This window comes from Myotis brandtii, unplaced genomic scaffold, assembly GCF_000412655.1.
Source record: "Myotis brandtii unplaced genomic scaffold, ASM41265v1 scaffold1204, whole genome shotgun sequence".
NCBI classification, from domain to species: domain Eukaryota; kingdom Metazoa; phylum Chordata; class Mammalia; order Chiroptera; family Vespertilionidae; genus Myotis; species Myotis brandtii.
This window is the reverse complement of record NW_005354186.1, coordinates 813,063-826,673: the sequence shown is the minus strand read 5'-3', so window position 1 is coordinate 826,673 and position 13,611 is coordinate 813,063. Positions and strand designations below refer to the sequence as shown.

General features: G+C 57.6%; 1 protein-coding gene across 1 annotated transcript in view; it reads right to left on the bottom strand.

Moving 5' to 3' along the window:
• Positions 1–13,611, bottom strand: part of ARHGEF10L (Rho guanine nucleotide exchange factor (GEF) 10-like) — a 103,353-nt gene that overhangs the window by 41,020 nt on the left and 48,722 nt on the right. Inside the window, exons 16-21 of the mRNA XM_005858738.2 lie at positions 10,254–10,399; positions 8,405–8,419; positions 7,987–8,168; positions 5,161–5,276; positions 4,509–4,636; positions 3,717–3,817 (exon numbers count right to left, since the gene is read on the bottom strand). Coding sequence (XP_005858800.1) covers positions 3,717–3,817; positions 4,509–4,636; positions 5,161–5,276; positions 7,987–8,168; positions 8,405–8,419; positions 10,254–10,399 — 688 coding nt within the window. The remainder of the gene's footprint in view (positions 1–3,716; positions 3,818–4,508; positions 4,637–5,160; positions 5,277–7,986; positions 8,169–8,404; positions 8,420–10,253; positions 10,400–13,611) is intronic.

Sequence of the window (13,611 nt, the reverse complement as noted above, 5' to 3'; positions counted from 1 at the left end):
AGGCCGCAGAACGGCCCCACAGGCTGCGGGCGGCCGGCTCTCCTGGCAGATCCCGACTCAGCCTCACTCAGCGCCAGGCTGAGCGGACACTCAGCCCTCAGAGGCTGTGGCCTCATCTGGAAAATGGGGGAATCTTTCCAACCGTCTGCAGCTGCTGTGAGCACTGGGAGGAATGGATATAACGCCTGGCGTCCCCCAGGCACTCAGGAAAGAGTGCCCATTCTGGCCATCATCCTTGAGGTGGAGAGTATTGCCTAGCACTGCGCTTAAGGGCCCGGCCCATGGGGCTCCCCCACAGCACCACCGCCCTGCCTGGCAAACCCTGCTCAGACCTAGCGCCGTGCCTCTGTCACTGCCCCGCGAACAGCCGACTGCCTTCCCTCCCTCCCTCTCACAGCTCCCGGCACAGATGTGGGGCTGGCAGGACATCACCACGCGTCCTCTCCAAACACCCCTCCCCTGGGATCCAGGCGAGCGGCCATGGTCACCCAGCTGGGTAACACCCAAGTCATGCCCACGGCCACCTCGGCCCCGTCCTGGAGGGCAGACCCACCTCCAGTGAGGGCTCGGCCAGGTCCCCACCTCAGGTTGAGGGTTAAAGGACATGAGGGTTACAGCACTCCTGGCACATACCTGGGCTGTGCTCAGACCTCCACAGTGGACCCACCGCAAGGGGGAGCAGTGGTGTTCCTGGGAGGGCTGAGGGCTGGAATACCAACCGAGGCAGAGGCAGCGAGGGAGGGGCCCCGGGCCAAGCCTGTGACATATGCCCCACGAGATATGCCCTGTGAGATATGCCCCCGTGCAGTCAGGGTGAGAGGAAGATACAGGGGGGGAATTAAAGGAATAACATCCTTTGTGAATAAATTTTTTAAACATATTTTAATGGGCTCGTGTTATTTTCCCCTCCCCACCAGGCACTGCAGATAAAAAAAACAAACTGGCAAAATAAAGTGCACAAATTATTCAAGCCCCAGGGGAACCCAGGCACTCAAATAAGATTTGAAATGACTCTCGTTCCATTAAAACTTTTTGCTGCAGTGACACTGCGCAGACAGGGCGGCTGAGCGGCTTCGCAGGCAGCGAGGACTGCGAGGCTGTCAGTCAGCTCCTCCCCACCAACGCCAAGCCCCACCCCGCAAAGCATCTGGGTTCCAACAGATTCACCTGCTCTGGAGCAGGTGCAGGAACGGGCGGGCGGAGGCATCTGCCCAAGACGAAACTGCAGCACCAGCGGGGGTGTGGCCTGAGCGGGCAGGGGCGGGGCCAGCTTAGCCTTTCCTTGGGCCAGCATTCCCACAGTCCTCCGCCAGGGCCAGGAACAGCCTCTGCTTACAATCCTTCCTCCGCCCTCCTGGTCACGAAGACACATCCAACAGAGGCCTGTGCACCATCAGCACCAGGATCTAGAAGGGACTGGTGAGCAGATGCCTCTGATCCTGGCTCCTCCTCCAAAGCCACAGCCTCCTCCCATGCCCTCCCGACCTCCACGTGCCCTCTGCACAAGGCCAGAATGATTCGCGTAAATAGAACCCGGGCCATGCCACTGTCCGGCCCAAGGTGCTACAACAAATACTCCCTGTCAAGTTCCATACACCTTGCCCTGGCTTTCTGGAAAACCTGCCCCCGCCTCCACCTGCCCAATCCCCCAGCTCTGGCTACCCCAGGACCTTTGCACTTGCTGTTCTCAAGCCTGGACCATTTTTCCTGAAGCTCTGCATGGCTTCAGATGTCACCTCCTCAGATGCCCTCCGTGACAGCACTCCCAACCCCCAGGCTTGGTGCCAGTCAGGTCACCCAGCTCTGTACCCTCACAGCACACCCCCTCCCTGATGGTTTGCTCCCCGTGTAAAGTCTGCCTGCCCCTCATCAATCATGAGTTCCTTGAGGGTAGGGATCTTTCTGTTTCTATCACTGCTCTTTTCCCCCTCTGCCTAAAATTACTGTAGAGACTCCATAGATCGTTGTTTCATTGACGAAAGCCATTGACGAAAGTCCTGACCCCTTTCCGGAAATGTTGCAGAACCTATTGGGAAATATATACTTATCTAGAAAAGATCACAGCAGAAACCAAAAAAGCAATCACCGCTATTGGCTGGAACCAGCAAATGAGAATTCCGGTACATCACGAGGAATAATAGCTCTGATCGGCAAGGACCCGGGCCTTTTGTCAATTTACAAAAAACACAAATAAAGTAATTATAACTTAATGAGTGTGGTTTGGCAGACAGAAACTCGCCAAGTGGAGGAAGCGGGATGGACAGGAGCGGCTGGCTGCCCAGGGCCCGCCCCTCCTGCTGTATGAGCTCAGGCAAGTCACAGCACCGCTCGGGGCCTCCGAGCCCTCGCCTGTGAAAGGGGCTCAAACAGGCCTGCCGCTTAGGGTGACTGCGGATGTGAAACGAAGGCGGTGAGCAAAATGCTTAGGAAAACGCTCGCTCACAGGAAGCGCTCTGTGAACGCAGGTGTCCACCGTTATCTGTATTTTATCGGGGTGCACAGGAGAAACGAATCATAAAGAGGCCCATGGTAGAAAGCCCGTTCAGTCTAACCTGCATCACTTTTGGATAACAGCTTTGTTAAGATATAATTCGGCTACCATGAAACCCACCCTTTGAAAGTGTACACTTCACTGGTTTCTAGTATATTAAGAGCTGGGCAACCATCACCCAAAATTGAGAGTATTTTTATCACTCCCACCAAAACAAAACACAAAACAAAACAAAATTTTGTCTGTACCCTTAGGGGAGGGTACAGACGGGCTGCGACCTGACCGCTGAGACCCAGGCGAACATGATGAGCTCTGGGGTTGGACTGTAGGTTCGGGAACAGGTGGTGAGAGGCACCTGTGGTCTTGGTGCAGGTGCAGCGGAGCTCCCCGGAGCCTGGGTTCCTGCCTCTGGCTCCAGGCGACACTGGGCTTTCCGAGGGCTCGCGGAGGCCACAGGGGTGGGCTTGACCTCGGCATTTGGGGCCTGGAGGAGGGCTGGGCTGTGCAGGGTTACTCACGCGGGAATCTCACCACCTGCAGGGGAAGCTGGCAATGCCAAGAAGGCCGAGGGGGGGGAGGAGGAGGTGGACATCGACCTGACAGCGCCGGAGACAGAGAAGGCTGCCCTGGCCATTCAGGGCAAGTTCCGGCGATTCCAGAAGAGGAAAAAGGACCCCAGCTCCTGAGTGCCAGCCCCGCCCGCCCCACTCCACACTCCGCAGCTCTGGCTTCCATGCGCCTTGTCTCTGTCCCTCTATCCCGGGTGGGACCGTCTGGCCCTCGGGCCGTACGAGGTCCACAAAATCATTTATTTGGTCTGGCCCTGCCAAGGCATTAGGGGTGAGTTAATTGAATGTTTGATCAAATATAGCAGGCTAATTTTTAAGTTGATAAAAACAAAACAAAACAAAACAAAAAAAACCCTTAGCGGTCCCTCTCCAATCCCCCTCCTCCCAGGTCCCTGACAACCACTAATTTACCATCTGTCGATTCCCACTGTTTTATAGATGGGGAAACTGAGGCTTGGAGAGGAAGTGACTTGTCCAAGGTCACTGAGCAGGCTCAAGACTCAGAACCCTTGCTCCAGCTGCCCCACCTCCCCCCCAGCTCAGGAGCTTCCTTCCTCCATGAGCCTGGGCGCCCCCCACGCACACATACATACACTCCCAAACCTCCCCTCTCCCATCCCTGCCCCCTAAGGTGCTCTCTTTGGGGCCTTACTCACGGAGTCCAATCTTGGCCAGGTGCAACCTGTTGACCCAGGAGATCTTGCTCAGGGGGTTGGGGGTGATGAAGACCACCATGAAGCTGATGGGACGGCCAGACCTTCGGTGAGAAGGGCGAGGAGTGTGAGTGCTCAGAGCAAGGGCCTGGCTCCCCCGGGGCCAGCACCCAGCTCTTCCCTCACCCCATACCTGGGAGAAAGTTCTGCTCAGAGCAGCCAAGTGTGGCCAGGGAGGCCGGTGGCCTGCCCAGCAAAGCCTTGGTCCCCTAGGGGAGGGGTCCCTCCACCCACCATGGCCCCAGGAGGAAGGCCCCTCCCCCAGAGCGGCCAGGCCACACTGCAGCCCAGCCCAGGTGCCTCGGCCTGGGCGCCCAGCAAAGCCAGAGGTGCCTGGCCGACTGTCGGCTAAGAGGCGAGAGGCCCTGTCCAGGCTCCACCCGGTCAGCTTTCCACGGGCCTTATCAGACACCTGCTCCGGGAGCCTCAGCAGTGTTTCTCTCTGTGTTTCTGGTGCCGTATCCTCAGGGCAACAGCACTTGGCAAAGGGCAGTTGCCTGGTAACTGTTTGCCAAATGGATACATGAATGAATGGGGTTATGGCCAGGCCAGAGGCAGCCGGAAGTCAGTTGTCACCACACTGGCATCCCACCTTGGAGCATCAGGGGCCCCTCGGGGTTGGGCATGGCCACGGTGCATGCACACCCCTCCCATCACAGCAATACTAGCAAACGGACCAGTTCCAGGGGCCCCTTCCGAATACCCCACTTCACCGCCGGCCCCTCCGCCTCTCACTTGTCAGGTTTCCCGGGAAGCAGGAGCCGGAGGCGGCACTTGTTGGCCGATTGGATCTCCTCCTCCTTCACCCGCATCAGCCTCTGCAGGGCCAGGCACCAGTCTTGAGCCACGGTCATGTTCAGGTTCTAGGGCGGAGGAGGCCAATGAAGTCCCCACACAGCCCACTAGCTCCCCAAAAGCCACACCAGATCCTCAGCACCTGGGACGCCCCAGGGGAGAGAAGACAAGCAGGAGGCCGGCTCCCCTGGGCTCTGGGCTGCGGGCAGGCTGCCCGGCCCTTGGTTCAGACCCCACCTGACACCCCTGTTTTGAGAGGGACACACCCTCCTCGCGGCTTCCTTTCCAGCCTAGGGCAACGCCAGGAAGGGGCTACAAGACTGACTGTCCACCGTGCAGAAAACAACAACAAAAAATACCAGGCAGCCAGGCACCCCTCAACCTGAACCAGAGCTTCAACTTGAACCAGAGGCCACACACCAGACTGCTAGGTAGCGACAGGGGGCGTAGCCACTCCTGCTGGTGGGGGAACTCAGAGCCACAGCCTCGTCAGGGGACTGGGCCAGGAGGAGAGCCCCCACTCTGCCTGCTGAGTCTGGGGCTGCCCAGAGGAAGGAGCCGGAGCCCTGCAGGCCAGGCCAGCGCTGCGTACCTGGTAGGTGCCGTGCAGCGTGCTGATGAGGAGGGTGATCTGCTCCACCACGGCCAGGTCCTTCTGCAGGTCCTGCAGCTCCTGGAAGAGTCGCGGGGGACCGAAGTACACCTTACCTGGGCAGAGAGAGACCGAGTCAGCTCAGGAGTCGCAAGACGCCAGCGAGAACCCAAGTGTCCACTCACTGCGGAAAAGAAGAGCGGTCGCCCTGGAGATATGGCAGCAGAGAGACAAAGAAACATTACCAGGCTCTTGTCTACTGGGGAGCATAGGTCCAACACAGGCAAAGTCCAGCACCTGTGAGGCGGGGCCCACTCAATCTCTACAAAGGGTCACAGGCGAGCAGAAGACAGGACCAATTATGCCTGAAGAGACAAGGAGCCCTCATGGGGCCAGGAGAGTGGCGGGCACTGCCAAGAAGTAGAACATCATGTGCAAAGGCACTGTGGCTTGAGGAGGCCTGTGGACAGCAAGTTGTTCAAAAGCATGCTGAGGACCTACTATGTGCCAGGTTCTATTCCAGGTATTAGAGCAGTGGTTCTCAACCTTCTGGCCCTTTAAATACAGTCCCTCATGTTGTGACCCCCAACCATAAAATTATTTTCGTTGCTACTTCATAACTGTAATGTTGCTACTGTCATGAATTGTCATGTAAATATCTGATATGCAGGATGGTCTTGAGAGACCCCTGTGAAAGGGTCGTTCGACCGCCAAAGGGGTTGCGACCCACAGGTTGAGAACCGCTGTGTTAGAGGGACAGGTGTGAACAAGACAGGGTCCCCACTCTTATGGAGTGCATGACCTGGGGGACGGGGAAGATGGGGAAGCAGTCGGTTGCAACCACTGATGATGGGAGGTACTAAGGAGAATGGTATCAGAGCAATGAGACAGTGATGGGAGGGGGGGGTAGGAGGAAGGATGCCCAGATCTCTACTGATGATACAAATGGAGTGTGGGGGCTTGGGAGATGGACAGCAAGAGACGGAGCAAGAGGGACCCGCAGGGACAGGATGGGGAAGTCCTTCAATGCCCTGCTAGGGAACTTGGGCTGTATTCTCTAGGCCATGGTTTCTCAAGCTGAGATCCATGGGATCCCAGGAGGGGAGTTATTTGGGGCTGTCATTTAGATGATTATCTAAAATTCAGATGTACATCCTGAGTCGCCTGGAGACGATGACTTCAAAGCCAAGTTCCGCTGCACGGAGTCCGGGCTCCCATGGACCTTGGTACTGAGCAGGGCGAACTGAATGGTCACCATGGAGCAGGGAGAAGGTGGCCAGGGGAGGGAAGCGATGGCTCATACCAAACAAAGGGCGAGATGGGCTCTGCAGGGACCCCGACAGGAACGCGGGCGGGAATGCGGGTCACCGTAAGGTACCTTGTGTCGTGGGTGCCAAGAGCTCCGAAGAACCCGCCCCGTAGGAGGCCACATCCATATTGTGAGCAATTTGGTGCCAGCAAAACAACATCACCCATCCCATGACATTAATGCTGTTCATTTGAATTTTATGGTTTTGTAGCTTCATTTTTATCTCATTTGTGATTTTTGTTTTGGTTTTATGGTTGTTCAAGGGGTCTGAGCATAAGGCGTCAATTATACCTAGTCTTATATTTGCACACATTTGAATAACAACATAATAAAAAATCATTCACGGCCAACTGGGGTTCAACGAGAATTTCTTTTTCCCCTTAAAGGGGGTCTGGCAGCATATGACTGTCATCTCAGGAACGAAGCACAGACAGCACAGTGGTTGAAGGAAGTCCCAGAGTGAGGGCAGAGTGGGGGAGGGGAGGGGTAGTGGGATGGGGGGGAGGAGATCTGGGGCTGCAGGTGGCTCCGGAGCCCCTCCCAGGGGCTGCTGCACAGGCAGCCCTGCCCGCCTCCCAGACCAGGGGGAAGAAACGCAGCATCTGGACATGGGCGCAGCTGTCCGTCCAGCTCCCCCAAGGGCGAGAGTAAATGATGCAATCGCCCTGTTTCCAGAATCAGCAACAGCCCCATGAGGCAACCTCCAGGGTCAGGCGATGGACAGAGCCCAGAGCCTGAGGCAAGCCCGGTTGGTGGGGGAAGGGAGTGCAGCCAAGCGCTCTCCCAGTCCATGGAAGGTGCTTCCGGCTCAGTGCTCCTTTCTGCTGGCTCTGCGGTTCAGCACCCTTCATTCATCCAGCAAATGGCTGTTAACACCCCCTGGAACCAGCTCCGGGCAGCCAATGCACCGGCCTTGAGAGCATGGGGAGGGTGGGGGTCAGGGGGCGGAACCTGGTCCAGTCCCAAGGAATTTAAAGAGGCTTCCTGAGGAAGGGCTACCTGAGCTCAATGAGTAAAGGCAAGTAGACAGAAACAAGCCTGCGGATGGTCAGGACAGGGGAAGGAGGACCCAGCAGGGCCAGGAAGCCCTGACCTGGTCCCTGAGGGTGTAGGGGCAGGATTAGTGTCACCTGAGACCCTGGCTGTCCAGAGGGGCAAACTGAGGCACAGAGAGGCGGTGACACCTGCCCACATCACTCAGGGAGGCAGGCAATGCCCAGGCGGGACTGGAAGTCACGCTTCCTGACTCAAAGTCATTGCCTGTGCAGGCACGTGTGTGCACACGTGTGTGCGAGGGCATGTGGGGCTGGAGTGGCAGGGCCGGGAGCGCCTGTCCAGTGTGTGCAGGTGTGGCTGTGGGACGTGCGTGTACTCACAGAGGTTGGGGTGTGGGTGTGGGTTTGTGGGGCTGTAAACCAGCAAGAGCTCTGGGCCCAGTGGCCCAGTGGCCTGGGGGCCCCCGGATGGGCCCTGGAGCCTGAGCAGGGGCTCCCCGGGCAGCAGCGGGCAGTACTCACTCTGAGCCTGGCCCGAGGCAGAGGCCTTCTTGGCGCCGGCGTGCTGGATGAGCACATTGTCCTTGTCGTAGGAGCCGCCCTCCTGGCCCACCTCCACCACCTGCACCTGGGGCAGTGCCGTGTTCCACTTCACCACGTACTTGGGCCCCAGGGGCACCAGGCTGCTGATCTCCAGCTGGCCCCTGCAGGGACAGAGAGACGGAGGCCTGGAGAGGCAGCAGCACCCCAGCCCCGGGCCAGCCCAGATGCCCCTTCTCAGCACATCAGCTCAGCCAGGCACCTCACCGCCCAGCACAACACCTCAGGCCATAACCAAGCCGGGCAGGGTAGGGAGCCGTCGCTGAGGCAAAAGCACCAGGCGCCCAGTCCCCAGCCCCAGATCCAGAATCATGTGCCCCCAAAGCCCCTAAACCCCTACCTGTGGTTGGCAGGCCTGAGGAAAGAAACAAGGAGGGAAAGATGGTTACTGTTACCGAGTGATTTCTACAGGGAATGACTGCTGAGGGCTGGCCAGGTGTGGGCAAAGGGGACCCCATGGAGGGCCTGCTTCCGGGGCCAGGCACTGGCCTCTAGTCTCCTATTCCCACAACAGCCCTGTAGGAAGCCTTTATTATTCTGGACGAGGACACTGATGCTCAGACAGGTCACAGGACTCACCCCAAATCACCCAGACTGATCCCCCCCAAAGTGGGCCACTAGCATCCCCATCTCGTTTTCGCATCATGCCAGGTGGGCAGAGAGGGTGTTGGTCAGAATGGTACCTAGGACATCAACGGGACTTAAAAATTAGAGTGTGGGAGAGCGGGCATGAGGGAGGGAGTGAGCCCAGCCATAAGCTGACTGCCGCTCTGCTCTGGGACACAGGCCTCCTTGCCCGAGTTCCCTACCTGTGGACTGGCACAAAGTAAGGGCTCAATAAATATCTGGTGGGTTAATGGTGCCGAAGTCCCCAAACAACCCTGCTGGCTCCCCTTCTAGGCCTGGAATCTGCAACCATGGACAATCCCCAACTCTGCTCCATGACCCTGGCTATGGTCACGGGCAGGTGCACCGCCGACCCTGGGTGTGACATCAAGCCAGGCTCCGTGGGCATGCTGGCCCTATGGGGGTTCCAGGCAGGGGTGGGAGAGTCAGGCCGGGATTCCCCTACGGTGGCTGCTTTCCCTCGGGGGTCCTAGCTATTGTGGCCACACTGTGTGTCTGGGATGTTTTTAAAGTGCGTTAAACACTGGGAGCAGAGATTTTCCTCCACCAGCGGAGAGGAGCCCAGCTGGGGAGGTCCAGCTGCAGTTCCTTTGGTTGAGGGTCATCATCCCTACCGCCTACAAGGCCAAGCAAGGGATACAGGTGAGCGAACCAGCTGATGAGACAGTGAACAGCAGTAGAGGAGACACATGACCAGCACCCGGCCCGTGTGCCCTGGGCAATGTGGGATCTTCACATTTTCAAGAAAAACAATTGTTTCCATCTTTGGGTGAATGGCTTATGTGAACCAAACAAAAGATTCCTGAAGGCCTAATGCAACCCATGGGCCACAAGTCTGCAGATTCTAGTCTAAAGAATCACCCTCACGCCATCCAGGGCTCCAACCCCTCCGGGCACAGCCTGGCAGCCGGCCCTGGGCATTTCTACAACCTCTGACCCCGGAGCAGCACCCCAGGCTCCTGCGGAAGAAGATGCTCTGGGCAGTGGGGGGACAGGCCCAGGCTCGTGTGAGAAACACTGAGGTCCAGTGGGAGGAAGAGCCATGGGAACTAGGGCAGCTGGACACAGGAAGAATCTCGTGAATTTCAAAGTGGTCAAAACTCAGGAGGCTGTTCAGTGACCAGAACCGACCACACTGTGCAATGGACAGCTGTCTCCCAAAGGCCGGGGTCCCCCGTGACCTCTCCAGGTGCTTCCTGGCTCGGGACCAGGAACAGAGCAGGTCAGGAGGGATGGGAGAGGAAGCCGGGGTATCAGAGACCTAAGCTGAGCTCCCCGGGACCCTGTCACAGAGGGGCCGGCCGAGGGACTCTGTCACAGAAGGGCTGGCCCAGGGACCCTGTCACAGAGGGGCCGGCCGAGGGACTCTGTCACAGAGGGGTCAACCCAGGGACCCTGTCACAGAAGGGCCGGCCCAGGGACCCTGTCACAGAGGGGCCCTGCCACAGAGGGGCTGGCCGAGGGACCCTGCCACAGAGGGGCCGGCCGAGGGACCCTGACACAGAGGGGCCGGCCGAGGACAGAAACAGGTCCCCAAGGGGGGTGATGGCCCAGCCGCTTACTTGAAGTTGATGTTGGCGCAGACCAGCATGTCGTTGAGCAGGAAGACCCTGCGCTCCTTGGACTTGATCAGCTGCCCGCGGTCACCGTACACCGTCTCCGTCAGCGTCTCACAGAGGAGCAGCTGCCTCTGGCCCGAGGTCAACAGCTGGTGGAGGGGGACAGGGCAAGGTCAACACCAAGAAGCACGCAGGCTGTTACACAGACATCACCGTGCCAAAGACCCAGCGCTCTCCGGCCAAAAGGAGACTGGGGCTGGGAGAGGCAGAGAAGGCAGGGCCTCGCCCTCCACCTCCAGGTGACAGGAGGCCCTGGGGAGGGCCACAGGCTGGGTCCTCTGACCACCCACCCTGCCCAGCAGCCAGCATCCCTCTCAGGTGAGCCAGCCATTGCAGCCCGTCCCTCTGGCAACCCCGCCCAACCAGCACCACCAGGGACCTCAGCCCTGGCTCCCCGAGCACCAGCTGGGAAGCCATCCAGGGGAATCATTTCACCTGCCCACACCTCAGCAGTCAAGTGGGGCAACAAACTCCACCGCTCAGGTCACCAAGGTAACGCACGAGCAGATGTGGCTACGTAACTTCCCAAGCCCAGAGCAACATGGAAATGTGCCCCTCGTTCAAAAGTTACTACGAATTACAAGACGGCGATAGCAGCGCATTGAACCCAGCGTGGGCCCTTCTGCGCCCCGGCCCTGTGACAGTTCAGGGGGTGCACCCACGAAGCTGACATGGCAAAGACGGCAGCTGTCTCCGCTGCTGCTGTCGTGACCGAGCTCACCAGGAAGGGGTGTGGCCTCACGCAGCGAGACCCCTGGCCTGGAAGTCGGTCCGGTCCCTGCACCCTGACCTGTTGAGCCTCGGCCACTCTAGCCCCTTGGAAGGGCTCCCAACAGGGCGGGGTAGGTCTGCTGGTCAACCAGGCGACCCTCTGAGGTGGCCAAGAACCTTCAAGCCCCAGGCCTCTCCGCAGCCTGGACACCAAGAACCCCCTCCAGCACTGGGCCCCCCTGGGAAAACATGTTTTTATTAATAGGAATATTGGGGAGTGGGGAGGGGTTCAGCAAAATTCATTCCCAAAACCCATGACTCCAAGGGCAACAGTCATCTTCCCCATCCTCCCCGCCCTCCTGGGGGGAAGGGCAGAGCCCCCCAAACCTCTCCTGGAAAGAATGCCTGTCAATCTCCAAAAAAACACGTGTCTCTGTCAACAGAGAAGTCCAAACAAACAGTACGAAACCCCGCTGTGCTCAGCACTAAGTATTCCACTTCTCACTTCATTTGCGCAGCAGTCCCGAGGCCATGCCCATCCCCAAAGGAGGAAACGGAGATCCCAGAGGTGAAGAGACCTCCGGGACCCAGCTTGGATGGAGCCAGGCCACGTGCGCTGTCCCTCCAACTCCTGGCTGGGCCATCGGAGTCAGGGGAGAACCCGCTGCTCCGAACACAAGGAAAAGATTCGAGGTTCCTCGGGTTCCCCCCATAACTGCTGAGGCCGAGCTCCTCCCACTACTTCTACCAATAAGCTGACCTCTGCTCAGGAGACAGGCCTGGGACCCTGAGGACAGCGGGCCCCGTGGGAGACTGCCAAGTGTGCCGTGACCCAAAACGTGGAAGAGGAAAGTCCCCTGGGCTTCTGGCAACCACCCCCCTGCCCTTAGGCAGAGTTAAAAAGAAAAAGAAAATCCAGATATTGCACAAGCGTCCCCCGGAGGGTCCCGAGCAGGCACATTATGAAACAGCCGCACAGTTCCGTTTGGGGCCCACCCGGTTTCATTTCCGCTTTCCCCTGGGTGATGGAGCAGGGGAAAGCCACTGGCCCGGCTGAGATTGCCCAAGGGGGCCCTGGCAGGGGGAGGGCACGGCGGCGGCCGCCACCACACTCTTCACAACATCCACACCTAGCAAGACACCCCCTACATGACAGGTGGAGAAACAGACTCAGAGCCTACAGTTCCTTGCCCAACACCAACAGGTCTTCCTGACCTCCAGCCAATGACCACCACTCCTTACTGCCCGGGTCCCCCCGGGGGACAGAGCAGAATAGAAGAGATGGCTCTTCCCTGAGTAACTGCTGCGGCAAAGGGCTTCCTTTTCCCGATAATCTCTTCCCATGGCGGCTGCACAGGTGTGTGAGCAGAGGCAAGAAAAACCCTGCCGGTTACAGAAAAGGAGCTAAAGCAGAGGACAGAAGAAGATACTCCAAAGGGCAAAGCCCATTAAACACCAGCACAGGTGGCCACGGCTGGGCTGAAGTCTTTTTCTCAAGAGACATCCCAAGATAGAAGGCTTGGGTGTTACTAGCTACCATAAGGGTGTCCTGCCTAGAGGCAGGGAGCGGGCAGGGGATGACGCCCAGCCTTCATGCCCACCTTGATCAATCATGGATGGGGACGTCCCCCCAGGAGGAGGCTCTGTCTTCTACCCATCTTTCCCCCCATCTCTTTCCTCCTGGAATAGGTGAAGCAAACCCAGATGCCTGTGGGGCCAGCAGGGACCTCACTGGGAAGACGTGGGGAGGGGCTGAGGGGAGTGGGAAGCCACAGCTCAGGTGACTGTTACTATGTAGGAAGTTCCTTGCCCAACACCAACAGGTTTCCTAGCTCTTCCAATCCTTCAGGAAGACCGTCAAATCTGAATTTTACGGGATATCTCTCCATTTTCAAATGTTGGCAACTAATTCCTTTTTTTTTAACTACTGCGTGGGTCCAAAAACACATGTGCAGCCTGAATTTGGTGGGAGAGTCTCAAGATGTAGGACCCCTGACGCTCAGAATTGCAAGGGACCCTGCAGGTTGTCTTGTCCCAGCCCGGTCACTCAAGCTGTGGTAAAGATTTTTTTTTAAAATGTGGGTTAGAGAGTTCTAGGAATATATCCCAAGAAACCAGAAACACCAATCAGAAAGGATATATGCACCCATATGTTCATAGCAGCACAATTCACCATAGCTAAGATCTGGAAACAGCCTAAGTGCCCATCAGTAGATGAATGGATTAGAAAACTGTGGTACATCTACACGATGGAATACTATGCTGCTGTAAAAAAGAAGGAACTCTTACAATTTGCAACGGCATGGATGGAGCTGGAGAGCATTATGCTAAGTGAAACAAGCCAGTCAATGAAGGAAAAATACCACATGATCTCACTCATTCATGGATAATAAAGACCATTACAAACTTTTGAACAATAATAGATACAGAGGCAGAGCTGCCTCAAACTGATTGTCAAACTGCAGTGGGAAGGCCAGAGAGGGTTGGGGGGCAGAAGGGAGGGGAGTAAGAGATCAACCGAAGGACTTGTATGCATGCATATAAGCATAACCAATGGACATAAGACACTGGGGGGTAGGGGAAGCCGGGG